Source organism: Mirounga angustirostris, unplaced genomic scaffold, assembly GCF_029215605.1.
Source record: "Mirounga angustirostris isolate CCGP_5_RB_7025 unplaced genomic scaffold, mMirAng1.0.hap1 SCAF_8, whole genome shotgun sequence".
Taxonomy (NCBI): Eukaryota; Metazoa; Chordata; class Mammalia; order Carnivora; family Phocidae; genus Mirounga; species Mirounga angustirostris.
In genome coordinates, this window is record NW_026991716.1 from 118,286,239 (window position 1) to 118,311,760 (window position 25,522).

The following is a 25,522-nucleotide window of genomic DNA, read 5'->3' on the forward strand; positions in this document are numbered from 1 at the left end:
GCCATATGAAGAATGACTTTGTATCTCTTGTAAAACCACTCTTTTGGCACTGAATGACTTTTATAATGGAAGCATATTATATATTTCTCTTATAGCCAGGCAAGTGCTAGGAAAAACTTGATTTCTTCTGATGAACTGGTAAATTGATCCTGATATTTGCGTTTCTTGCATTATTGTTTGCTTTTTTTTTTAATCTTTGCTGCCAAGAGATGTAGACAATTTCATGCCTAATTTTAACAATTTTTCTTAGCTTTTTTCCCTAGTATAATTATCTGTCCATTCCCTCCATTTCATGTTTGTTTTTTTAATGAAATGGCTTTTCTGTTACTGTCTCATCTCCTATGAGAAAACAAGGGTTATTATGTTCCACAGAAATAATGATTTCCTTGTTGAGGCCAATAAGCTATCTCCCTGTATGTGACCATGTCAGAGGATAATTTTCAAAATAGCGATCATGACTCTCACACAGATATATCATGAACATGTATCAAAGATTTATGTAACTCATGAAAGATTTTACAACTGGCTCAGAGGAACCAAAGAACAGACATAAACAGGCAATCACTGAAGGCTGAAATGAATTTACCTAATAGGTGCAGAACTGGTCAATATCCGCAGGGCAAAAAAAGTGTAATGTTTGGAATGATTTCTGGGGGACAAGGGGAGGCATCAGTTGCATCTCCATAGGATGACATTCATTTGCAACTTTAATGGATGAGAATCATTTGATTACTATCAGTTTTCTATAACTTTCAGAGTTGTAAAATAACCCAGAGACAGGGAAAGGCACAGACCCCTACAGAACGAGGTAACCCTGTGAGGCCCTAGGACAATGCCGGCATTTCGCTGAAACAACACCCAGCAGTCCTTTTGCTGATTGCCGTCTTTCAGTTTTTCCTGACAGCAAGGTCATGGGCAAAGAAGTGAGTCCCCGTATAGGAGGCTGAAACTGAGAAAGAGGATCTTCGGTAGATGAGAAAGGAGACACCCTATTATCTCTTCTCGTTCTTGATCCCGAGTCTGGCCTTGAAGGAGTCTTCGTAGCCAGGAGTGTATTTCTGGAGATGGGATGGAAAGATGGCTTTTGTCGTGAAGAAGTAGGAGAGGAGCTAGGGAAGATTCCTCGCTTTGTTTGACCAGCTGAAGAATGAGTCAGTCTCATTCTGTAAAGCAGATTTTTTATTTTCATGCCATTCGCTTTACTTATCTTTTGGTCTTTTTGTTAACGCTTATTTTTAAAGTCTTTTTTTTTTTTAAATGTCTTTCAGCCTGGCCTCGGATGGGTAGTAGGGAACATTAAGAGAGAGCCTTGTGTTTACTCCCATTCTTAAGTGGGAAGCAGAGCCTCCAGAGGCCATGAGGTGGTGATGGTCATCAATGAGAGCCCCGCCCACCACCGCCAGGGACCACACCACCATCTCTCCTTAGCAGGAAGCCCACTGTACCTCGGAGAGTCAGGCATCTCCTTGTTAGTTTAGGAAAGCGCTTTTCTTCTTACCTATTGTTTTGTTTTTTTTTTATTGTAAGCTTTTTTAAACTTGTGGCACTAGCTGGAGTTTAGTTAGTTAATGGAGAAATATTATTTGCATTGATTTGAATCAACTATTCATAATTCCATACCATTTGCAGTTTGAGGTCTTTTTTATTTTACCAATTAATTTATAGATTTATGAACATTTGCTGATTCATTGGCCTTGATATTTGTTAGTTATTGAAGTTCTGAGCAAGTAAGTCCCGAGTAAATAACATATGGAAAGGTCTAGCACTTGAAAAAAATATACATAGATGAGACAGGGGTAAATTAATATAATGATCTTTGTGTCCCATGATATAAAAACATATAACTGCAGGACCAGGCAGATAATGAGTGTCAGTTTGCCTTTTATGAGGCACTTATTTCTGGTGGACAGACTCAACAGATTTCGGTTCTGGTTCCAGCTCTGCTTCTTCAGTACGAACACAAGAAAACGTTATTGTCTGCAGTCTTCCTCTGCAAAATACACTCTCTGAGCTAATATTTATTGAGTAGTTACTGTGTTATAGCAAGACACTGTCTGTGCCTCCAAAGGGCCGAAGCCACACACGTCTGTAAGTAAGTACAGCCGAATAGCATGGATGCTGTGAATGACTTCATAGAGGGAGTGATGATTAACCGGGTTCTTCAAAAGAGAGGTATTCTCTCCAGACAGAACAAGGCGAGGGGGAGAGGGGAGGGAGGGAATAGAGAGGTCACTCAGGGGAGGGGATCAGCGAAAGGACAGGAGCACAGAGGCATGAACAAGAGGCCGGGATTGAGTGTGTGGGCCCGGTGCAATAAGAAACGAACAAGTAGGTGGCAACCAGATCTTGAAGAGTCTGGTGTTTAATGCTTACGTCTCTACTGCTCTCTCCAGCTTGGATTGTGATCTAAAATACTGTTAGTGAGTGATAAGGAGTTAATATGTTCAGATCAATCTGAGTGGTTCTTGTACTCCGTGACAGCCAGATAATTCAACTGTCCACTGAGACTGTGAGTTCCTTTATGAAACTTGGAGCCTTTGTAACCATTAAAGGTGGGGAATAGAGTGCAAATATCTTTAGTCAAAATCTCTCTTATGCCACTTCATCCTTCATGTCACTGTCTACATTTTTGGTTTTTGTTTTTATTGTGAAAAATTCCACACATATAAAAAGTTAACAGAATAGGATAATGAACTTCCTTCCCTTACCCAGCTTCAACGATTATCAGCATTCTTTTTTTATTTATTCCTCTACTCATGTCCCACCCCCGCTCAGTTATTATTATTATTGCATTATTATTCTTACTATATTTAGGTATCAGTTACATACATCCAAATGTACAAGTCTTAGGTCTATGTTTTGACAGACGGGTACACTGTGTAATCTACATCCCATCACAATATAGAACATTTGCATCTTCCTCCAAAATTCTCTTCTATCTCTTTCCAGTCTCCCCCTGTCCCCTCCTCTACCCCCAGCTGAAAAAACAAAACCAAACATTGCCCTATTTTTTTTAATCTTAGATTAAGTTTCACGTGTTTTAGAACATATATGATGGAATGTCCTGTAAGTTACTCTTGTTTTTGGCTTCTTTCACTCAACTTAATGTTTGTGAGACTTATCCACATTGTTGAGCCTATCGATCGCTCTCTCTGTTGAGTTGCTCAGCAGCACTTCATTGTAGGAATTTACTACAATTTATTATCTTCTCTTGTCAAGGGATATTTTGGTTGTTTCCGGTTCTGTGCTATTGTGAATGACGTTGCTGTGAACATTCTTGCTCTGCATTGTTTCATAAAGCCATTTTCATTTTCTAGGATAAACCTCTAGAAGTGGAATTACTGAGTTTAAAGATAGCTATATGTTTAACTTCATAGGAAACAGCCAGTTTCCCAAAGTGGTTGTAGCAGCCGCGTGTGCAAGTTTCAGCTGCACTGCATCCCTGCTGACATTTGATGTTGTCTGCCTTTGATTTTAGCCATTCTCATGAGTCTGTGGTGGTATCGCATTGTGGTTTTTATTTGCATTTCCCTGATGCCTGATGATGGTGAACATTTTATTTTTTGTCTGCTTATTGGTCATATATCTTTGTCTGTTAGTAAAGTCTTTTGCCCGTTTTTAATTGGGTTGTCTTTTCATGAGTGAGTTATAGTAGTTCTTTACATATATTCTGGATACATATTGTCAGATGCATTGGTTTTGGGAGCATTTTCTCCCACTCTATGTCTTACCTATTTATTTTCTTAACAGTGTGTTTTGATGAGCAAAAGTTTTATTTTCAATTGCACCTAACAAATCTTTGTGGCTATTGCTTTCTGTGTCCTGTCTACAAAATCTTCACTAATCTTCAGATTGAGAATATATTCTATGTTTTTTTCTCAAAGCTTTATACCTTTAGGTTTTATATTTAGGTCCATGGCACATCCTCCCTGAAATTAATCTTTGTTTATGGTGTGAAGTTGGGGCTGAGGTTCATTTTTTTTTTCCATATGGATGTCCATTCCTAGCACCACTAGTTGTAAAGACTTCCCTTCCCCTGTTGAATTGTTTTGGTACATTGGATGAAAAGCTATTGTCCAAGTTGGGATCTATTCCTGAATTCTGTTCTGTTCCTTGAGCTACTTGTATATCCTTATGCCAATATTACACTGTTTTGATTACTATAATTTTATAGTAAGTCTTGAGTCAGGTAGTATAAGAAGTACATTTTTGCTGTTCTTTTTCAAGATTCTTTCAGCTATTCTAGGTCCTCTGTATTTCCACATAAACTTTAAAAGTCACCTTGTCCATTTTCATTAAAAAGCCTGCTGAGATCATGAATTATTTATAAATTATTTTGGGGAGCATTAAATTCGGAACAACATTGAACCCATGAACATATTTCCTGATTTATTTAGGCCTCTTCAGTTTCTCTCAGCAGTGTTTTTGTTTTTAGTGTGGTTGTTTTTCACGTCTTTTATTAAATGTGTTACTAAGTACTTTGTTATTTGATACAATTGATTTTATTTTTTATTTATTTTTTTAAAGATTTTATTTATTTGACAGAGAGAGAAAGCACAAGCAGGGGGCGTGAGAGAGGGAGAAGCAGGTTCGTTCCCAGGACTCCGGGGTCATGACCTGAGCTGAAGGCAGATGCTTGACTCACTGAGCCACCCAGGTGCCCCTACACTGATTTTATGTATCAATCTTAGACTCTGAGACATTGATATACTCACAAGCCTTTTAACACCCGGTTCCTGAGCACCACGGCCTTTGCCCCCTTCATGTTTTTATGACTTCTTAGACTTGAATGTCTTTGGCACCCACGTCTGCCCCTAAAGAGGGCCAGGGTGAATGCCACAGCATTTGTGAAGTCTTCCGACACCACCCCACTTTGATGCAGATAGTCCCTCCTCTGAGAGTCTCTGAGCGCTTCTCACTGCAGGTCGTGAATGAACCGTTCTGCGAAGGCAAGAGCTGTACGTTATCTCCTTTCTGTCCCCACGATACCTAGCATGTGCCTTGGTTCCCACTTTAGGAGTGGGTTTTTTCAACATTTCTCTTGGGACGTATAGGGGATGATGTAGTTCTGGGGTGAGGTGGGGCCGAGGTGAGGTCGCAGGGAGGCAGGAGATCCTTATAGGCAATTTCCGTCAGTTGGGAACAATCCCTGAGGTGTATCCTTAAGAGGGAAATGAGGCCTTCTTCCTATTGAAAATAATGTTTACCAGCAGGCCATCTGCTTCCACTCTCAGTGACCTCGGCTTTTGCTGCTGACCTTGAATGTTTGTAGATTATGTTTCTTTTCACTTCCTTTTTGTTTTCTAGGTGGCTGATTGTGCTTGGGACGAAACAATAAAGATATATGATCCTGTTTGCCTCACTATGCCAGCCTGAGATATACTCCCCCAGTCAGAAGCAAAGGAGACTGGCTGAGAGCTACTTAACAGGAAATAAATTAACTATCGATATCATAGTACTATGCTTTTATGTGCTAGTCAAAATTTCAAATTTTAAAAATTTACCCTGGAATAATTTTGAGGCAGCTGATAAAGACTTTGGCTCACTATTTAAGCCTAGTACATAAGCCATATTTCTTAAGATCCAAGGAATAATTGAAGTTATGGTACCTCTTGTAGTGTCTATTGAAATGTAATCTCTGTATTGTAAAATGGGTTAAAATATGGGAGATCTGTAGATTATATTGATAGTGATATATTTCATTTTTAATTTGTCATTTTTGATGTAAAATATAATCACTGCTGTTGGTAAAAATTAAAATAAACTACATCTCTTGAGTACTTATGATTTTATGACGTCCTAGCAAGGTTGCTTTTTCTAATACAGTGTATATATGAATACAAATTATATGTAGTATAGAGATATCTGTGGTTCAGTAACAGGGCTCTAATGTAGATTTGATTGATTCAGCAGTATTTATTGAGCATCTACTATGTTCTTGACACACAGACTGAATGAGATTGTCTCAAGGACTGGTGGCATGTTTTAAGAACATGGAATGCTGTGAGTTAAAAGCTTACATGTTTTTTACACTTATTCAAATCTTTTTAGATGTTATAACCTTAACCCTATATTTCTCTCTTCCTACTTCTCTACTATCAATTAAAGAAAAAAAAAACAAAACTGGTCACTGGGCAAAAAGTCTTAGGTCCTACTAAGTTTCAAGCAGTTACCCTTGAAACTGTCCCTAAGTAATGCCATAAACCCTCCTCAGTCAGTACCTCCCTAAATCTCCTTGAAAAACCCCTAAGTGCAGATGATCTGTTAAAAAAAAGGTGGAAAGGGAAACATTGGTAAAACAAACAACTTTGCATAATATTTATATTTTTATATAATATTAAAATAAAAATGGCAAAAATTGTTAAATTTTTAACAAGTTCTTGAAAATTTTAAAGAGCAAAATATATTTGTAGTAACACAACAAAAAATAGACTATATATATAGTCTAATATATATATATTTACATTACATATTTGTTTACTTGTCCCAGAAAAAAAAAAAATTGACAGCTTACCACGTAAAAAAACAAGACCACATAAGAGACAGAACAAAAGGAACATAAAGTGAAGCCGTGAGTGGAGCTTGAACATCTATACCTCAAAGTCCTAGAAAGTTGCTCCCGGCAGCATAAACGGGAAGCCTGGTTGAGTACACAATTCAGTGCCCAAGACCTAACGGCAAGGACTTTGTCCTGTCGCAGGCGTGGCCCTAGTACCATACCTGGTGCACAGAAGGTGCTCACGAAATATTTGTTACATGAATGAATGTACTCAGGGAAAAGTACAACTCTTTTTAGTTCTTAGACCAATCAGTATATATTGTTTTTGGGAGGCCCCATAGAGAGGACACTACTTTCATAACAAGAGTATAATGTGAGGATCAGGTGGTCAGACACATCCTTAGGGCTGTCATGATGATAAAGCTCATGGAGCTGTTTCTTAGTTCCTTCCAGAACGAGAGGCATCACACCAAGCACAGTTCAGTAAAAGCAGGTTCACAGTGGGGGTTTCTGTATCAGCTGGATTTATCATAGACCTTTAAAAAGACCTCACCCAGCTCCCATTTACAATGAAACAAAATCACTTACTTATTTTCCTTTGAGAATGCAAGAGATTTTATTAAAATAATGGATCATGTATCTTTTGAAAGACGTACTTGTGATTTAAAAACGAACATCTCTCTTGATTATCCCCCCCCTCGATTTTAAGGATGTGAGAGACGTCTGGAACAATAACTCCTTAATACTTAACTCGGGTGCTTGGAGTCCCTCTATATGAAAGAGTGTGGGTGAATGTTAAATAATTTATTTTAGTTTTTTTAAGATTCCATTTATTTATTTGACAGAGAAAGAGCACAAGCAGGGGGAGCATCAGGCAGAGGGAGAGGGAGAAGCAGGCTCCCCACTGAGCAGGGAGCCCAATGCGGGGGCTCAATCCCAGGACCCCGGGATCATGACCTCAGCCAAAGGCAGTCGCCTAACCGACTGAGCCACCCAGGTGCCCCGAGTGTGGGTGAATGTTTATCCAGTGGGTTTCCTGGAGCTAGGATTGGAAAGCTAGAAGGAAAGGTGCTGGATTCTCTCCTGGAAGAGAATTCCCAAGAGTTTTAAGTTCTTGGTGGTTCACAAGCCAAACAGCCTCTGGACAGCATTGGTCCCTAGGCCACTGAACTCTTAGCTGTCGTCCTGCCTGCCTCTCCAACTTCTCCTGTGATCTGGGCACAATGTGAGAGGATTTCTGCATGTTAGTCCTTTTGATTTACATAACGTCCCTGCAAGGAAGCCCTCCCAGTTTTCCAGACAAAGAAATGAAGAAATGAAGCTCTCTCAGGAGTCTAGGAGCCAACAAGTATAGAGTTGGAATGTGAACTCTGCCGTGACTGGATCTGAAGTCTAAGTTGCTAAGAAACTGACCCTGGGTCTGGAGTGACCCTATCAAGGTATGTCACCCCCAGAAAGATCCAGGCTGAGAGCCCACTCTCTATTCTACCTCTGGCACTTTTTAACTGACCAACTTGGCTATCATTTGGCTCTTCCAAAAAGGAACTCATTAGTTCCTTAGCAGGCCTCTTCTTGAGTGAGATAATCTACTTCAATGTTTTTTACTTCCATGTATTTATGGAAAACTTCCAAATCTGTATCTCCTGCCTCCCCCATCCAGGTCCCCCATAGCTTTTGTGCTCATTTGCTTCTAACCACACTGGTCTTGCTCCCTAACAGGCTCCTCTGGCATGTGCTTTCTCATTTCTTGCTGGTACTGTCCGCCCAGGCACTCACGCAGAGTTAAATACCATTCTTGTTCCTTCCCTTTTGCCCACCTCTCTACTCCAAGTCGAATCATGTAAGTCCTGTCCCTTGAACCCCCTAAATACTTCTCCATTCTGTCTCCTCCCTTCAATCCAGTCACCACTGCCCTGGTTCAAGCCATTGTTAAGTTTTCTCTGGACAGTCCCAGCAGATGATCCCTCCCTAAATGAGGGGTCTGTTTCTAGTTTTGTGCCCTTGGAGCTGCCGGAGACAGATCTAAAAATGCGATCTGATTACATCAATTTGAGTGTAAAACCTTTCTCTGCGTATAGGATTGTCTACAGGAAAAAGTTCCAGCTCACGAATCAGACAGCCGCGGTCCTTTGGGACCAGCCCCTGCTACTCTCTGCAGCATTGCTTCCCTGCACGTGGTCACCCACTTTGTGCTCCACAACACGGCTGTGCTCACAGACCCCCTGTATAAATAATGCAGGTTTTCATTTCTGTTTTTATCCAACGTAGTCCACGTGCCTGGTTTGCCCTACTCTTGGCTCAGTGAATTCTTAATTTCTTTTTGATTGAAGTATAGTTTGACACATAACGTTACATTAGTTTCAGGTATACGTTGGTTTGACAAATTCTTTCCCCCTCATTTGAAAGTTATGAGAGATGACTAAAGAAAAAGACTGACAACATACAAAAATTAAAAGAGCAAAACACACCATTAGCAAAGCTAAGATATATTGGAAGGTATATTTGCAATGTATGTAACAAATGGTTTAATAGCCATAATTTATAAAGAGCTCTCAAAAATCACTAAGACAACCAAACATAAAAGTGGACAAAGGATGGGCGCCTGGGTGGCTCAGATGGTTAAGCGTCTGCCTTCGGCTCAGGTTATGATCCCAGGGTCCTGGGATCGAGTCCCGCATCAGGCTCCCTGCTCCTTGGGAGCCTGCTTCTCCCTCTGCCTCTCTCTCTCTCTCTCTGTCTCTCATGAATGAATAAATAAAATCTTAAAAAAAAAAAAAAGTGGACAAAGGATATCAATAGATAATTAACAGATGTAAAAGTGCAAATGTTTAATAGACTTCAAAAAAGGTGCCCAGACTTTAACTGACCACAAAGAAATGCAAATTAAAATGGGATTCCGTTTTTTTGTTTTTTGGGGATTTTTTTTTTTTTTTTTTTGCTTATCAGTTTGGCAAACACTAAAATACCGATGATATTAAGTTAAAGTGAGAGCACTGTTGGGGCGCCTGTCTGGCTCAGTTGGTTGAGGGTCCAACTCTTGATTTCGGCTCAGGTCATGATCTCAGGGTGGTGGGATGAATCCCCAGGGCAGGCTCTGCACTTAGAGGGGAGTCTGCTTGAGATTCTCTCTCCCTCTCCCTCTGCCCCTTCTCTACAACTCTGCTAACACCACCACCCCCCCCATGCTCATGCTCTTTTGCTCTCTCTAAAATAAATAAATAAATCTTAAAAAAAAAAAAAAGTGAGAGCACTGTTATACACCTGTTTGCAAGGCAGTTTGGCAGTAAAGATTTTCAATGACCAGTTGACTCAGCAGTTCCAGTTCTAGAATTCCCTGTCTGTATGTCTCCACCCCAAATACATACAGAGTATGTAAGAACAAATGTCCAAGGGTATTCATTATATCATTGTTTGGTAACATCTAGATGCCTGTCTACAGAAGAAAGGTTATACTATGGAACAATCATCAGAAAGAATAAGGTAGAACTATGTGTCCTGACATGAAAAATACATTGCTATCTATAGGTGTATTAGTTACCTATTTCTGTATAACAGGCACCCCCAAACCTAGCAGCTTAAAACAACAGACATTTATTTTAGAGTTTCCATAGGTCAGGAATCCAAGGGTGGCTTGGCTGAGTGGTTTTGGCTCAGGTTTTGGCATGACAGTGCAGGTAAGCTGTCACCTGGGGCTGCAGGTATCTGAAGCTCCAATGGGGCTCAAGAATCAGCTTCCAAAATCACTCACATGGTTGTTAGCAGGCACCCACCATGTGGGCCCCTCCACAGGTTGCCTGAGGGTCTCTATAACATAGCATCTGGCTTCCTCCCGGCTGAGTGACAGAAAGAAAGTTCCAGATGGAAGCTTCAGTCTTTTATAACCTAATCTCAGCAAGTGACACCATCACTTCTGCTGTGTCTTACTGGTCACACAGACCAGCCCTGGTACAACGTAGGAGGGATTGACCAAAGGTGTGACTACAAGGAAGCAAGGGATCTTGGGGGCTGACCTGCCCACAATACGCTTTTTAAAATAGTAAATTATACACAAATAGGTCGATGTCCTAATTTTATCATTTTTTTAAAAAGGGGATTATGTATGTATAAATAGATACGTAAGAAAACTAAAGATTTGCACTAGTAGCCAGCTCTGTGTAGTGGGGTTGGTATGGGGTTGGGGGCAGGGAATATTGAAGATAGCATGTTCAATTATTGTTCTAAAGTCTGTTTTCCTTGTACATACTATAATGGGAATGGGTTACTTTTACAATTAAAAATAATGAAATAAGACCATATTTCCTTCTCCAGGATGTCTTTTCTGATACCTCTTGAGAAAGCTGATTTTATTGTCCTCTTTATTGCTCTCTTGTTTCTGCCACGGGGCCCCACTGTTGCATAAGCCTCATTGTGTTGTCTCACCTGCACCTGTGAATCCTGAAGAACTCAGATGAGTGCTCATCTTTGAATTCTCTGTGGCTAACCAAAACTGCCTGGCCCCAAATACTCGCTCTATATGTTTGCCAAACGAATGACCTAAAGGATTTATTTAATGCCATCAATATGTATTAAGTAGCTCCGAAGATAATGGAGCTTGATACCAGTAGGTCAAATAGCTTTTTGACCTTCAGATCTACATTCTTGTTCAATTAACCTTGCTAAACATAGTATTCTTGTTTTTCCCATTTTTCTTTAGGAGCTCACCTAGTAATTGGTGTGGGAGATGGTATTAATTTTTTTTAAATGAAAGTCCTAATGGAAAAGAATTATATGCAATAAAGTAGAGAAAATGAACTGTTTTCATGCCAATGCAGGTTTCAAGTATTAAGCTAAATTTTCTTGCCTAAATGAGAAGGGTAAGATAGCTGAATCAGCCCCAAATCTTTTACCTAATGTTAGTATCACAAATGGAAGCAATTATAATTGCTGGCAGAAATGAATCATTCCAAAACTGGGTCTATGCAGACAGTTCTTTATTGTGTTCACTTAAGATGGCTTTTATTGGAATGGTCCCCAGAAGCAAAGATCTGTCATTCGCTGATTTCTTTAAAAAGTTAATCTTCAAGGTTTTTTTTTTTTAATCTGAGTATACTTTGTTTATATGCTTCTACTACACACATACACATAATGTGACCTGCTGCTTCAGACCCCATTTCCTAAAGAAAGAACATCACTTGAAAAACAGCCCATGAAATGGCCAATAGTGTGTAACCATAGCCGTTAGCAACAAAAACAAAGAATTTCCCAGGGAACCAGAAGCACGGGTTTCAGTAAATTGCTTTTCAGTGTTATTCCTGGAAAGTTGACACACTGAGCCATTTGCAAACATTTTCTTGAGTGTCCACCTGAGGGGGGCAGGGAGGTGGCCCTACTAGGCCCTGGGCAGGACTGGTTGAAACCTAGATCTCTCCCACCAACGTGAGCTCCAGCACATGCAAAACTGGCCCAGAATAAGGACTGCAGTGATGCTGCCAGTCCCTGGTGGAAATTATTTTTCTGCTCTGGTAAAAATAATCGCGGCTTCAATATCCGGGCTGGAAGTGCCGCGTTCAGCACAGAGGGGGGGGGGGGAGTATGGAGGAGAAAACAAAAGAATCACTAAAGAAACGGTTCGTGTATACTAGTTCGTGCAGCAGTTAAGGGCTAGGAGGTTGGGATCCCGATGGCAGTGGGTGGCTAGGAAAAGTGAAGGAAAGGGCGAGGTGGTGCGCTGCAATTTCAGGCTCTCTTCCTCGCTCCCAAACCCTGGCCAAGTCTGTAATTTTAAAGTAGCGCGAAAACTGAACTGTGTCTGGCTTTTAGCTGTGACCTCGGCTGAGCGAACCCCTTTGCTGCTGCTGGGTTTCCGTGTCCGGGCGTTACTTTCCAGGGAACGAAATTCAGATCGAAGGGTCACAGAAGCCTTGTGCCCGGAGAAAATAATTTCCTACTTTTCTTAGCCAGATAGAAAAACAGTTCTCAAGTCCTGCAGGACCCCCGGGAGGTAAGAGGTAGGGGTTGTCCCGCTCCCCAAAGCCGCCAACGACAGCCCCGCAGGCTGCGGTCGGTTCCCGGGATTCCAGAGAAAGCTACACCTAGTCTGCGCGGTCTTGGCCCCCGGGTTCCTGCCCCCGCTACGCCCTCCCTCCCCTGCCAACGCCCCCCGCCCCCCGCACCTCCCAGCGTAGCCAGTCGCTCCCCGCCCACCCGTGGTGCACCGTCGCCCCCGTGGGATCCCCCAGATCGGTGGAGGGTTCTCCCTCCAGAGACTTAGCTTCTGCTTTTATGCTTATTTCACATCTTTGCCCCACTTGAAACGTGTGCCCCTGCCTCCGCCCCCAGGCTCCGCAGTCCGGCGAGGCCAAGGAGCGCCCCCCCCCCCAAACTCCCCCAGAGCCACGCGAGTCATCCCAGGTCCCTCCCTGGAAGGCGCACGGACTGGAGAGCGCGCTGGCGGCCACGGGAAGAGGCCAGGCTTGGCGCCCTAAAGCACGCTGGGGTTGGTGTCCTGGGGCCGTGGGTTTCTCCAATGTGGGGGTGCCGGCGCGGGAGCATCAGGGAGCCCCGCAGCCGGCTGGCACCGACTTTTTCCCCTTTCCTGGCCGGCAGCTGGACAAGGTCCCGCGGCTGCGCCCGTAGGGACGGCGGATAGAAAAGCCGCTGAAGCTCGGGGAGGGAAGGGAAGGGTTGGGGCTGAGGGTGCTGTCACTTGTTGCGGCTAATAAGCTCGACCCTGGGGCGCTGTTGTTTCTACCATCTTTAGCTGTGCCCGAGATCCCGCAACCCGCGCCCCTGGGCTCGGCGCTGGAGAGAAGAGGCCAGCGGGAGTAGCTGGCCTGGCCGGAGGAGAGGGGGCGGCGCCCGGAGAGCCCGCCCGGATGGGCGCTGGGCTGCCGGAGAGGTGCGAGTCGGGTCCCGCTAGCGGCAGCTGCCCGGGCTTCCAGGAGCAGAGCGTCCGCCCTGGCTGGGAAACCGCGCGGGACACAACCCATTGCAGCTCGTCACATACTTACAGATCGCTGTCGCTAGGTTTCCCGCCACTCCTCTCAGACCAGCCCCCCACCCCTGCCACTTTTCGGAGTCCCCCGCCCTCGTCACTGCCTCCCGGGAGCTGCGGGGCAGTTGGACGCGAAGCGGCGGAGCCGCGAGGACGCCTGGCTGGAGCTGCCCTCTGCAGCGAGCCGGCGCCCCCTGCCCTTCGGCGCGGCGTTGGGCGGGCTCCCCCGCAGCCCTCGCTCGGCTGCTCGCGGCTCTCTTCCCGGCTCTCCTTCCGCAGGTCCCGGAGCTCCGCCACCACCGGGTACGGCGCGGCCGGCGCGATGCGGCAGCTGTGCCGGGGCCGCGTGCTGGGCATCTCGGTGGCTATCGCGCACGGGGTCTTCTCTGGCTCCCTCAACATCCTGCTCAAGTTCCTCATCAGCCGCTACCAGTTCTCCTTCCTGACCCTGGTGCAGTGCCTGACCAGCTCCACGGCGGCGCTGAGCCTGGAGCTGCTGCGGCGCCTGGGGCTCATCGCCGTGCCCCCCTTCGGCCTGAACCTGGCGCGCTCCTTCGCGGGGGTCGCAGTGCTCTCCACGCTGCAGTCCAGCCTCACGCTCTGGTCCCTGCGCGGCCTCAGCCTGCCCATGTACGTGGTCTTCAAGCGCTGCCTGCCCCTGGTCACCATGCTCATCGGCGTTCTGGTGCTCAAGAACGGCGCGCCCTCGCCCGGGGTGCTCGCGGCCGTGCTCATCACCACCTGCGGCGCCGCCCTGGCAGGTGAGCGGGACCCGCGCCCACCCCCGGCCCACCCCACCCCACCGGACAGAGACTGCGGGGATCACCTAGTGCAAGGCCCTCACTTCCAGATGGGGAGACTGAGGCAGAGAGAGGCTTGAATGTGGGTGCTCGGCTCGCAAACGGGACTTCTGAGACCACGCTGAGCCTTTCCCAGCGCTCCGACCTCCTCCTTTAGAGCGCACCCCTCCCCCCAGTCCGGGCTTCCGACCCCCGCCCCTGCCTAAACCGGTATCGCCCTCTCCACCTTCCCTTCCCCCTCCACCCGCCTCCCCTCTCCTCCGCCCTGCCTCGCTTCCTTCCTCCAGGAGGGGTGGGGGAGCCGCCTGAGCCTGGGAACTGGAGCCCCCAGGCTGAGTCGGAAGGAGGGGGGCGCTGAACTTCCCTGGGTCACGCGGGGCTGGAGTGGTGGGGGTCGGGGGACAATGGAAACCAAGCTTGAGCCGCGGAGGCTAGTTTGGGTCTCTGGCGCCGCGCGAGGTGCTGAGGGAGCGAGGCAGAGGGGGCCGGATTGAGCCCCACGTGAGGGCCGAGCTTGAAGGACTGAGCCCGAAGGGAGCCGGCGGGAACGGGAAACGGGTCGGGAGAGAGAGGCGTTCGCTCGGCGCCCAGTCCGCCCGGGGTAGAGGACAGTAGCTAGGGATCCCTCTTCCTTCCGGAGCCCCACGGAGAGGGCAAGGGTACCACGAGCCTGGTGACCTCCGTGCCTACCCCGAGGGCATCTGCGCTCTCCCGGGCCTTGGTCTTGGACAGAACTAGCCAGGGGGCCCCGGGGATATGGCAGGGAAGGCGCCTCCGATTATGCCTCGAACTGGGCATTGGCTGAACTTGGCTCTTGCGTTTTATACCCCTGGGCAGAGCTGGGACGCGAACCCTGGCTACTCACCAACCCTACGCGTTGCCCCAGTGAATACCCACCCTCGCCAACCCGGTGTCTTCTCTTTTTCCTTCTTGCCCTGGCTCCGCGGTTCTCCTGGGGCGCTCCAGGAGCCGGCGACCTGACCGGCGACCCCATCGGGTACGTAACGGGCGTGCTGGCCGTTTTGGTGCACGCCGCCTACCTGGTGCTCATCCAGAAGGCCAGCGCCGACACGGAGCACGGGCCGCTCACCGCGCAGTACGTCATCGCGGTGTCCGCCACCCCACTGCTGGTCGTCTGCTCCTTCGCCAGCACCGACTCTATCCACGCCTGGACCTTCCCTGGCTGGAAGGACCCGGCCATGGTCTGCATCTTCGTGGCCTGCATCTTGATCGGCTGCGCCATGAACTTCACCACGCTGCACTGCACCTACATCAACTCGGCGGTGACCACCAGTTTCGTAGGCGTGGTGAAGAGCATCGCCACCATCACAGTGGGCATGGTGGCCTTCAGCGATGTGGAACCCACCTCTCTGTTCATTGCCGGCGTGGTGGTGAACACCCTGGGCTCCATCATTTACTGTGTGGCCAAATTCGTGGAGACCAGAAAGCAAAGCAACTACGAGGACCTAGAGACGCAGCCCGGGGGCGAGGAAGCACGGCCAAGTGGAGATCAGCTGCCATTCGTCATGGAGGAGCTACCCGCGGAGGATGGAAATGGCGGGTCAGCAGGTGGCCCCACTCAGAGGAGTGGGCAAGAGGCGAGGGGCAGCCCCAGCGGAGGCCCGCAGGTGGCTAGGAGTTCGCAGAACACAGATGGCCCCGCGGAAGTGAGCAAGAGGTCATTGAAGGATGCTTACCTGGAAGTGTGGAGGTTAGTTAGGGGAACCAAGTATATGAAAAAGGATTATTTGATAGAAAATGAGGAGTTACCCAGTCCTTGAAAAGGAAATGCATGTATGTATATATGTACATACACTTATTTTGTATGTTAGAGATACCATATTTTAATGAGGGGCCGCACAATTTTATCCTTTGAGGAGTGGGGAAGGGAAGCAAAGAAGGAAGCTGAAAGGGACTGACAGCAACAGCGTGAGCACCTGTGTGAATTATTTAGTGTGAGTTTACCTGAGGCATCACAGAGACAAACAAGCGTGAAGCTTAAGGAAGGAACGCAGTGGTTCTGACTGCAGACTCCTGGCACATGAATTTTATGTCTTTATAACCATAACCAAATACCTGCATGTACTTAGAGTTCCTCAACCCACCCCCTCGGAAGATGGAGTATAGACGGGCTGCCCACACTGAATAAGCTCAAAGAGGACATACCCAGACACGTCTTCAGTGATAGCTAGAACTACAGGTTTTATGGCCAGTTGAGCAAGAGTGTATTATTGAAATAATACATATACATCTATATATACTGAATTGATGTTTACTGTTTATAATCATCTGAAACATCATGTTTACTCTAATCTTTCTTCACTTTTTAAAAAAATAAGTACTCTATTATTCTATTATATATTGGTAGAAAATGTTAAAGCTATTTTGAATATATGAGTTCTTAGCTTTAAGCCTGAAGTTAAAAGTTGGCTTTTAGTAATTATAAAACCATTTCAAAGGTTGTTTGGGTTCATTGCCTCATAATATTTATTACTGAATCCCATAACCTTTTGAAAAGCCAGTTTTACTGTGTCCAATATTCTTTCAAGCAAATGCAAAGGCTGAACAATAATTCGGTATTAACTGAAGTCCAAACAGAAGTGAGTCCATCCAGTTAAGCTTGCTCTTTCGAGTCACACTGCACATCCCAAACCCTGTTACAAAAACAGTAACGGCAATATTCACTCTATGATATTTTTCTATCTTACATTTGTCAAAATAAAGTTATGAGTCTATCTGCTAAAAGATACAGTGTTATAAATTTGTTTCAGGCACATTTATGTTCTATTGTTGCTGGGTAGCTTGCCTTAGTCTTCAATGTGTGATGTCCCGTATCTGCTATGTAGGGGCCACCGCATAGAGAAGTTCTTAAATTAGCAGGGCAGTTTACTTTAAAACAACAACAATAACAACCACAAAAACATTCCCATTTTCCAGTCAAGGAAACCGTTATAAAGTAAAATAAAATGGCTGCCTCACGCTGCGCTATGAAAGCCATCACCGCTGACGTCAGTTAACATGGAGCCTGAGATGTAATGGGAGAGTGCATGCAGAGGGCCGTCTTTCTTTCAGCCCCCTCCAGAGAGGTAATTTGAGAGAAGGCACTTTTATTATTTTTATTATTTTATTATTATTGCCAGCATGTTCTGGAGACTCTCAGATGGTAGTATCCTGTATTTTTCTTTATTTTCAAAAAACGAAACAAAACAAAAAGCAGAGTCAAAAATGGATGTTTCGGCTTCATCAGGTTGGCCCTACAGGCTGGTGAGCAAGAGTCGATGTGGCGGTTTGGGATTGGTGCTGGGTTCCTGGTGGTCACAGGCAGTCCATTGTTTCCACAGGTACCTCTCCAAGCCATTGGAGATGTAGGAGCCCTTGTGTGTCTGCAGTTAAAAATGGTTGGCTAGGGTTAGAATGACTTCCTTAAAAATAAGAATTAATTTTGATGTCAACATGCGAGGAGACCACGTCCTGTTGCACCTCTGTGAAGCAGAGAATGAAAAGCAGCAAAGTTGAATGGACAGCATGGTTGTTTTTCACTGAAAAAATTCCTTTTGGGCCAAAACTGTGGGTTTACATTTACTACAAGAAGATGAACTCTTTCCTCTCTCTGTAGAGACACTATATAGTTAGAGTTCTCCAGAGAAACAGGACCAAGAAGATGTGTATATACATATATACACACAGGACCAAGAAGATTATATCTATCATATCTATCTATCATCTGTCTCAGAGAGAGATTAGGGAGTTGGCAATTGTGGGGGTTGGCAAGTCTAAAATCTGTAGGGCAGGTTGGCAGGTGGGAAACTCAGGTAGGGTTTTTATGTTGCAGTCTTGAGGCAGAATTGCTGCTTCTGCAAACCCGAGTCTTTGTGCTGCAGGCCTTCCACTGATTAGACAAGGCTCACTCACATTCTGGAGGGTTTTCTCCTTTATTCAAAATCTATGGATTGTAACTATTAATCACATCTAAAAAACGTCTTCACAGCAGTAACTAAACTACTGTCTGAGCAAACACCTGGGCACCACAGCCTGGCCAGTTTGTCACATAAAAGTAACCATCACAGGCACTTATGGTAGGAGGGGACAGTGGGGAGTGTGCAAGGATGGGAAAACCCAGGAAGATCAAAAGTGTCTGTCACATCCATTGGTTTGGGCCAAGCTTGGGAGTCTCTACGTGGATGAAGAAAGTGAGTCATAAGGCAGGGCAGAATGTGAGTCAGTGCCTGGAGCTCAGCCACAGCAGGGCATGAGCAGGTGGCAGGCCTTGCCTGGCTTCTGAGTCCTTCTATTGACAGTAGCACTTCGGCCCACCTACAAACTCAGGTCCACTCTGACCTTCAGGCTCTGCCAAGGCCTTGAGTCAGGAATGAAGCTTCTGAGGCACTCCAGGATATTACGGTGGGAGGGACTCAACTGGAAGTCACCACTGTTGCTTGACTGACCTGGTGTTTGTGCCCCATTTCAGACGATGTGGAGTCTCCTTTTCTCGGAGGTCGTGCCCTCACCTTGCATGTAATTGGGCATCTTGTCCCTGCCTTCACAATCTGTTCCTCTATCAATTCTTCACACACTCACTTGCCATTTCTTGACTGGAATCTGTCTGTGGAACACAGCATGATGTCAGTCAGACCTTCTCAGTGCTCCCCCTGCTGTTGGCCTTGTCCCCTAAATGCCGTCTAGCCCTCTATTATTAATTGAGGCAGAGATCATCCAAAACACTGGGGGAGTCATTGCCCAGAACGTGCAGGTGAGAGTGGGTGTGTGTGCTATTGGGTGGTGGAGCCGAGCTCAAGCAGTGGCCTAAACTTCTGCAAGATTAGCCATCCTGCAAAGGTGGTCACGTGTTAGCAGAGGGCCTAGTCGTCTGTGCGATGAATAGCAATACTTCATGCAGACAAAGCTGGGTAAAACTTAGAAGTTCTCAACTGACTGATGACTTATTTTGCACTTTAGTTTGGGAAGTTTCTATTGACCTATCTTCAAGCTCACTGATTCTTTTGGGGGGCGTGTCCAGTCTACTGATGAGCCCATCAAAGTCAATCTTCATTTCTTTTTTTTTTTAAGATTTTATTTAGTTATCTGTCAGAAAGAGAGCGAGAGAGAGAGCACTAACATAAGCAGGGGGAGTGGCGGGCAGAGGGAGAAGCAGACTCCCCGCTGAGCAGGGAGCCCAATGCCGGGCTCGATCCCAGGACCCTGGGATCCTGACCTGAGCCAAAGGCAGACACTTAACCAACTGAGCCACTCAGGCGCCCAGCAAAGGCTTTTATTTATTTTTTATTTATTTTTAAAGATTTTATTTATTTATTTGACAAGAGAGAGACACAGCGAGAGAAGGAACACAAGCAGGGGGAGTGGGAGAGGGAGAAGCAGGCTTCCCGCTGAGCAGGGAGCCCGATGCGGGACTCGATCCCAGGACCCTGGGACCATGACCTGAGCCGAAGGCAGACGCTTAACCCACTGAGCCACACAAGTGCCCCTCGTTCTTCATTTCTGTCACAATGTTTGGTTTTTTGAAACTCCTAGAATTTCCTTTTGATTCTAAGAGTTTCCATCTCTCTGCTTAACTTACCCATCTACTCTCGTATTTGTCTACTTTTACCGTTAGCTCCATTAGCACATTAATCATAGTTATTTTAAATTCCCTGTCTAATCATTCCAAAGCCTGTGTCGTATCTGAGTCTGGTTCTGATGCTTGCTTTGTCTAGTGAGACAGGCTTTGTCCTTGGCTGTTTAACTTGCCTTATAATTTTTTTTTTTTTGAAAGCCAGAGGATGTATGGGATAAGAGGACCTGAGGTCAATCAGCGTCTAGTGTGAGATTTCATGTTCATATATCTACAAGGTGCTCTGTTTAATGTTTGCTGAAACCGTGGGTGTCAGAGGCTTCAGATTCTTCTAGTGTCCTTGCTTTTATCTTCTTGTTGTCTTTGGGCTTCCTCCTAAGATAGACTCTGATGCTTCTCAGAGCTTTTGGCTGTAATTCACCCTTATTATACTGGAGACTTGTTGGTGTGCTGGTAAATGGTAGGGGAGGGAAATTGTTCTACAGTCTTAGTGTTCTTCACTTCTGCATAACAGAAATTTCTTCCACTTCTGGGTTTTATCCTCCCATGTTCCTACTATGAAACCCATAACTTTCATGTTAACCTCCAAGGAATAATTGCTGACCTGATTCATTTGTTACCTCCATCTCTAGATACCACAGTCGGTCTGCCAGGCTAGACTTCATTATAGCATCTGGTACCTTCTCCCTGGCCACACCCCCCTCACCACCCTTTACACACATAACAAGTACTTCTGATTCTGGGTATATTCCTCTCTGAATCTGTTCTCTCCTGTTTCCGAGAGAAAATAGCAGGGTTTGGAAGAAAGCTGGTGAGCAGAACAGAGTAGAACGTAGAATAGCAGGATGCACAGCTAATAAAATGAGCCCCCAAATCTCCCATGGGGAACCATCCCCTCCTGACTTCTGGTTCATGTAATTCAGATAGTGTTGACTCCATCCTTCTACCCTCAGTGTGTGACTCCAGCCAATCCAACCAAAGCATTTCCTCCACTTGGAAGCACAATTAGTTCAGGATGGTCATGGGACCTGGTCAGAGTTGATGAAGTGCAAGGATACTTTTGGCAAGACTTAAGTATGTTTTTTTCTTACTGGACTTGAACCTAGGAGTATGGAGTGGAATGGGGCCAGATGTGCTGTTACCATCTCACCACAAGGAAAAGATACAATGGAAAGGAAACAATACAGAGAGTCCAAGTGGACCGGAGAGGTAGAAAGAGATAGAGAGAAACAGTTTTGGTGACCCCACATGGCCCTGAAATTAAGGTTTCACTTAGGTTAGCACTATCCTTCAGATTGTCGGTTCCATGCAATAAAGCCTTTTGTTGCTGTCATTATTTGCTTATGTCATTTCAAGTTGGGATTTTTGCCATTTGCAACCTAAAGAGTCCCAAGTGACACAAGCATAAATTAACGGTTCCCAGCCAACAGAGAGAGTAAGGACCAAGAGAGGTTTTTTGTTGGTTGGTTTTGTTTTTGTTTTTGATTTTTCACCACACAATCCATGATGCCCTGCACTCCACTAAGGATTAGAAATGTCTCCATGATCTCTTGCAAATGACCCTCTAGCATGTGCGTATCCCCCATGGTCTTAAACCACCCATGCTTAGTTAGATCCACCAGTCTTTCTCTTCAGTTTACAATTCAGTTGATTCCCATATTCATGCTTCACAAATTCACTGGATATTGGAAGAATTCGTGTACTGCATACTGTTATAAATACTACTACTGGATGCCTTTATTATAGCACTTACTATTTGCTAGGTGAGGTTCTAAGTGTTTACAAGTACTAATTCACTTAATTTGCACAATATGCTTAGAGGTTGGCATTAATATTATCCCAATCATACAAAGGGGTGAACTGAGGCATGGAGATGCTGAGTAACTTGCCCTGATCTCAAAGCTGGTAACCTGTAGATCTGGGTTCGCATGTGAACCCAGGCAGTCTGGTCCAGTGCCCATAAGTTTCATGCCATGCTCTTCCCAGTGAGAAGTGCTCAGTCTGACACCACGAGGCTGGCCATGCTGGGAGTGGTGGTGAGCAGCTACAGTGTTGGTTGACCCTGCAGCTCAGTGGGGATCCTGACTCCATCCCTAATTCTTTCCTGCTGTCCTCCAAAAGGAAAAAGATATAATTTTATTTCCAGAACAACCTATATGTGTATGTATAAATCATTTTCTGTTTGTGAGCACTAAGGGACCCAGAGAGCCACTGAAAAGCAGAGTAAAGAAAGGGGCCCCATTGCTATTATAACAAAGAATCCCCAGGCTATCCAGCCTTTTGGATCAATTTCTCTCTTAATATTCAAATAAAATCACTTATTCCTCACCTTATATATAACCGTGGGAAGTAAAGCCCTTCAGTAGTGTTTCTGAGGAGTCATTGAACATGCTCAGTGCGGCTGATTACTTCTTGCTCCCAGTTGCTGTGTGGATCACTTTAAAAAAATCCAAGCAAACAGCTTTATTGAAATATAATTTACATACCATAAAATTTGCTCATTTTAAGTGTACAATAGTCTTTAGTATGTTTCTAGAATCATACAACTGTTACCATTAGAACATTTTCATCATTCCAAAAAGAAATCCTGTACCCATTAGAAGTCACTAGCCATTCCTCCCCAGGCCCCTCCAGCCCCTGGCAATGCCAGATCTACTTGCAGCCTCTGTGGATTTGCCTGTTCTGGACGGGTGCTTCTTGCTAGCCTGAGAGTGTTTCTTCAGACTGCTTTTCTTCACCAGCTCCCATGCTCCTGTTTTTACACAGGTATGGCTACTATGAAGTTGACATTGAGATTCAGTTGACAAGATTTACTGAATGCTTGATGCTACTTATCATAAGGGCATTTCAGTGTAAAAAGGAACATTTGAAAGTCACTATCAGAGGTCCCTGCTCTTGGAGTCTCTGAGCGTCCCTCTCTCTCCTGGGGCTGCTACCTGCTGTGCTGTGACAGGGCCCTCCCCTCTCAGAACAGCCCCTTTTCCCAGAGGAAAGGGCTTAAGTCCCCCAGTTCCTTGTTTTCACAATATTTTTCTCAAGAAGTAACCAGAAGCACAATAACACTGTTCTATAAAATAAAAAAGCAATCACTCTCCCATATGATTCTTCACCACTTCTTAGAACACAGAAAAGCCAGTTATTAGAACATCCTCCCTCTCCTGTTCCACTCCAGGGAGAGAGGGAGAAGGAGAAAGTTATTCTGGAAAACTTTATAACTAATGCAAAGTTGGTTGCCTGCCTTTCCCCGTTCTTCCTTCACAGAGAACTCTAAATTTGTTCAGATGAAAGCAGCAGTGTGCTCAGGGAAGGTGGGCCAGCCCCCTAGCAGATTAATCATCATTTTTAAAAAACCATCACGGTGGACTCACATCTCTTTGCCAATCACTGGCTCAGGGGTGGACCTGTGACCCAGCTAGCGAATGAGATGAATAAGTAAGGTGCTAGCGAAGGATTCTGGGCAAGTTCTCCATAGGATGAAACTCCCTTTATCCTGCCTTTCATGCAGTTGGTGAAGATGTATGTCTGAAAGGTAGTCATTTTGCAACCAGAGAGAACACAGTCTTAAGGATGAAGGGCAATATGCTGAGGAACCAACAAGATGAGGGAAAGAAGGGCACCTGGGTGGCTCAGTCGGTTAAGTGCCCGACTCTCGATTTCTGCTCAGGTCATGATTTCAGAGTCCTGGGATCAAGTCCTGCGTTGGGCTCCACACTCAGTGGGGAGTCTGCTTGAAGTTCTCTCCTTCTATCCCTACTCCCTCCACGTGCTCTCTCTCTCTCCAAAATAAATAAATAAATCTTAAGGAAAAAAAAAAAAAAGAATGAGGAAAGAGCCTGTTCACTGATGCCTTCATTTTACTGCTGAATTAACAACACTGGAACTGCTCATGTCCACACTTCTTGTTATAGGAGAGAAAAAATTCCTATTCTAAAGTCACTTTTAGTCGAACATTCTTTTTCTTTCAATCAAAAGCTTCCCAACTGATATAATATCAATTTGATAATTAATTTTGCTTCAAAAAGAAAATAGACTCTTTTGTTCCCATTTTCATCCCTCCATCTATCCATTATCTATGCATTGACTCAACAAACATGTGTTAAGGATATATTACACACCAAGTTCTCAACAGTTTCTTTCCTCTTTTTAATATTTCTGTATAATAAATGTAATTAGTGGTTTTACATACATGAAGAATTACGTCCAAAAGGGCTCGTTTGGTGATAAAGATGCATTGAACATTCCTTGAAAGGGCAATACAAACCCTAAAGATTATCTTCTGAAGTTTACGTGATAGACCAAACTGGGCAATGCTTCCCATAGTCACCAAAATTTTTAAAATGAACCAGAAACCCCATACAAATGGTTAAAAGATATCAAAAGAAAGTTTTTAGCAAAGGAGATCAAATGGCTCTTCTACGCATGAGAAGATCCTGAATCTCATTTAAATAGGAGAAAAACAAACTAAAGAGCAATGAAAATACGGTTGTCATCAGGGTGTAGGGAAACTGACAGTGTCAGGTGGCTCATGAATGGGCGTGTCGCTATGACCTCTGTAGTGAACAGAGCACTTGCTATGGACTAGATGTGTGTGGGTCCCCCCTGCCCCTATTCGTATGAAATCCTAACCCCCAATGTGATGTTGGTGGGCGATTGGGACTTTTGGGAAATAATTAGGTCATGAGGGTGAGGCCTTCAGAGGTGGGATTAGTGCCTTTATAAGAAGAGGCAAGTGAGCTAGCCTCCTCCCTCTGCTCACTGCGGTGTGAGGATACAAAAAGGTGACGGCCATTTGCAAACCAGGAGTTGAGCTCATGCCAGCAACTGGATCTGCCAACCGACCTTGATCTTGGACTTCCAGGCTCCAGAATTGTGAAAGTTTTCTGTTGTTTGTAAACTACCCAATCTGTGGTATTTCATTATGACAGCCCAAGCAGACTAAGACGGAGTTTTAGATATATATCTTCAGTGGGAACTGCAGTTTTCCCCAGGCATCCCTTCTCCCTTCTTCCTCTCAGTACTGGAGTGCCCTCTGCTTCAGCTGCGCACCTGTTGCTGACCTTGGACTACTCTCCTATCTCTCTGCAGTCAGCTGCAGCCAATGGAAAGTGAAGGGAATGGATGTGGACAATGCTCATATCACTTGGTTACAAGAAACTTGCTTGTTGATGGAAAAGTTTTGGAGTAGATTGTAGTGATGGTTGCACAAAAGTGTGAATGCGATTAGTACCATTGAACTTATTTAAAAATTGATAAAATGGCAAATTTTATGTTGTATATACGTGTCTTAGTCTGCTCAGGCTGCTCTAACAAAATACCACGGCAGTGGCTTAAATAGCAAACATCTCTTTCTCAGTCCTGGAGGCTGCAAGTCCCAGATCAAGGTGCCAGCAAGATGACACCCACTTGCTGGCCTGTAGACAGTCACCTTCTCACTGTGTCCTTACAAGGCCAAGAGAGAGAGAGGGACTCTTCATTCCTGTATATGGGTACTGATCCCACTTGGGGCCTCCACCCATGACAAATCCAATCACCTCCCAAAAATCCCACCTCCAAACATTACTACATCGGGGATTAAGATCTCAACATATAAATTTTGGGAAGACAATTTCAGTTCATAGCAATATAGTTTATCATGATTTTAAACATTAATAATGAATAATGAATTATACCAAAATCCACTG

General features: G+C 45.0%; 2 protein-coding genes across 2 annotated transcripts in view; both read left to right on the plus strand.

Annotated features, from left to right (window-relative positions):
• PEX7 (peroxisomal biogenesis factor 7) overlaps window positions 1-5,792 on the plus strand; it is an 84,965-nt gene extending 79,173 nt beyond the window's left edge. Inside the window, exon 10 of the mRNA XM_045865614.3 lies at window positions 5,308-5,792. Within this exon, the coding sequence (XP_045721570.1) occupies window positions 5,308-5,376 (69 nt within the window). The 3' untranslated portion in view covers window positions 5,377-5,792. The remainder of the gene's footprint in view (window positions 1-5,307) is intronic.
• Window positions 5,793-13,794: 8,002 nt separating this feature from the next.
• SLC35D3 (solute carrier family 35 member D3) lies at window positions 13,795-16,053 on the plus strand. Its single transcript, XM_045866104.1, has 2 exons — window positions 13,795-14,233; window positions 15,239-16,053. The coding sequence occupies exons 1-2, from the start codon at window positions 13,795-13,797 to the stop codon at window positions 16,051-16,053; spliced, it is 1,254 nt and encodes a 417-aa protein (XP_045722060.1).
• The last annotated feature ends 9,469 nt before the right edge of the window (window positions 16,054-25,522 follow it).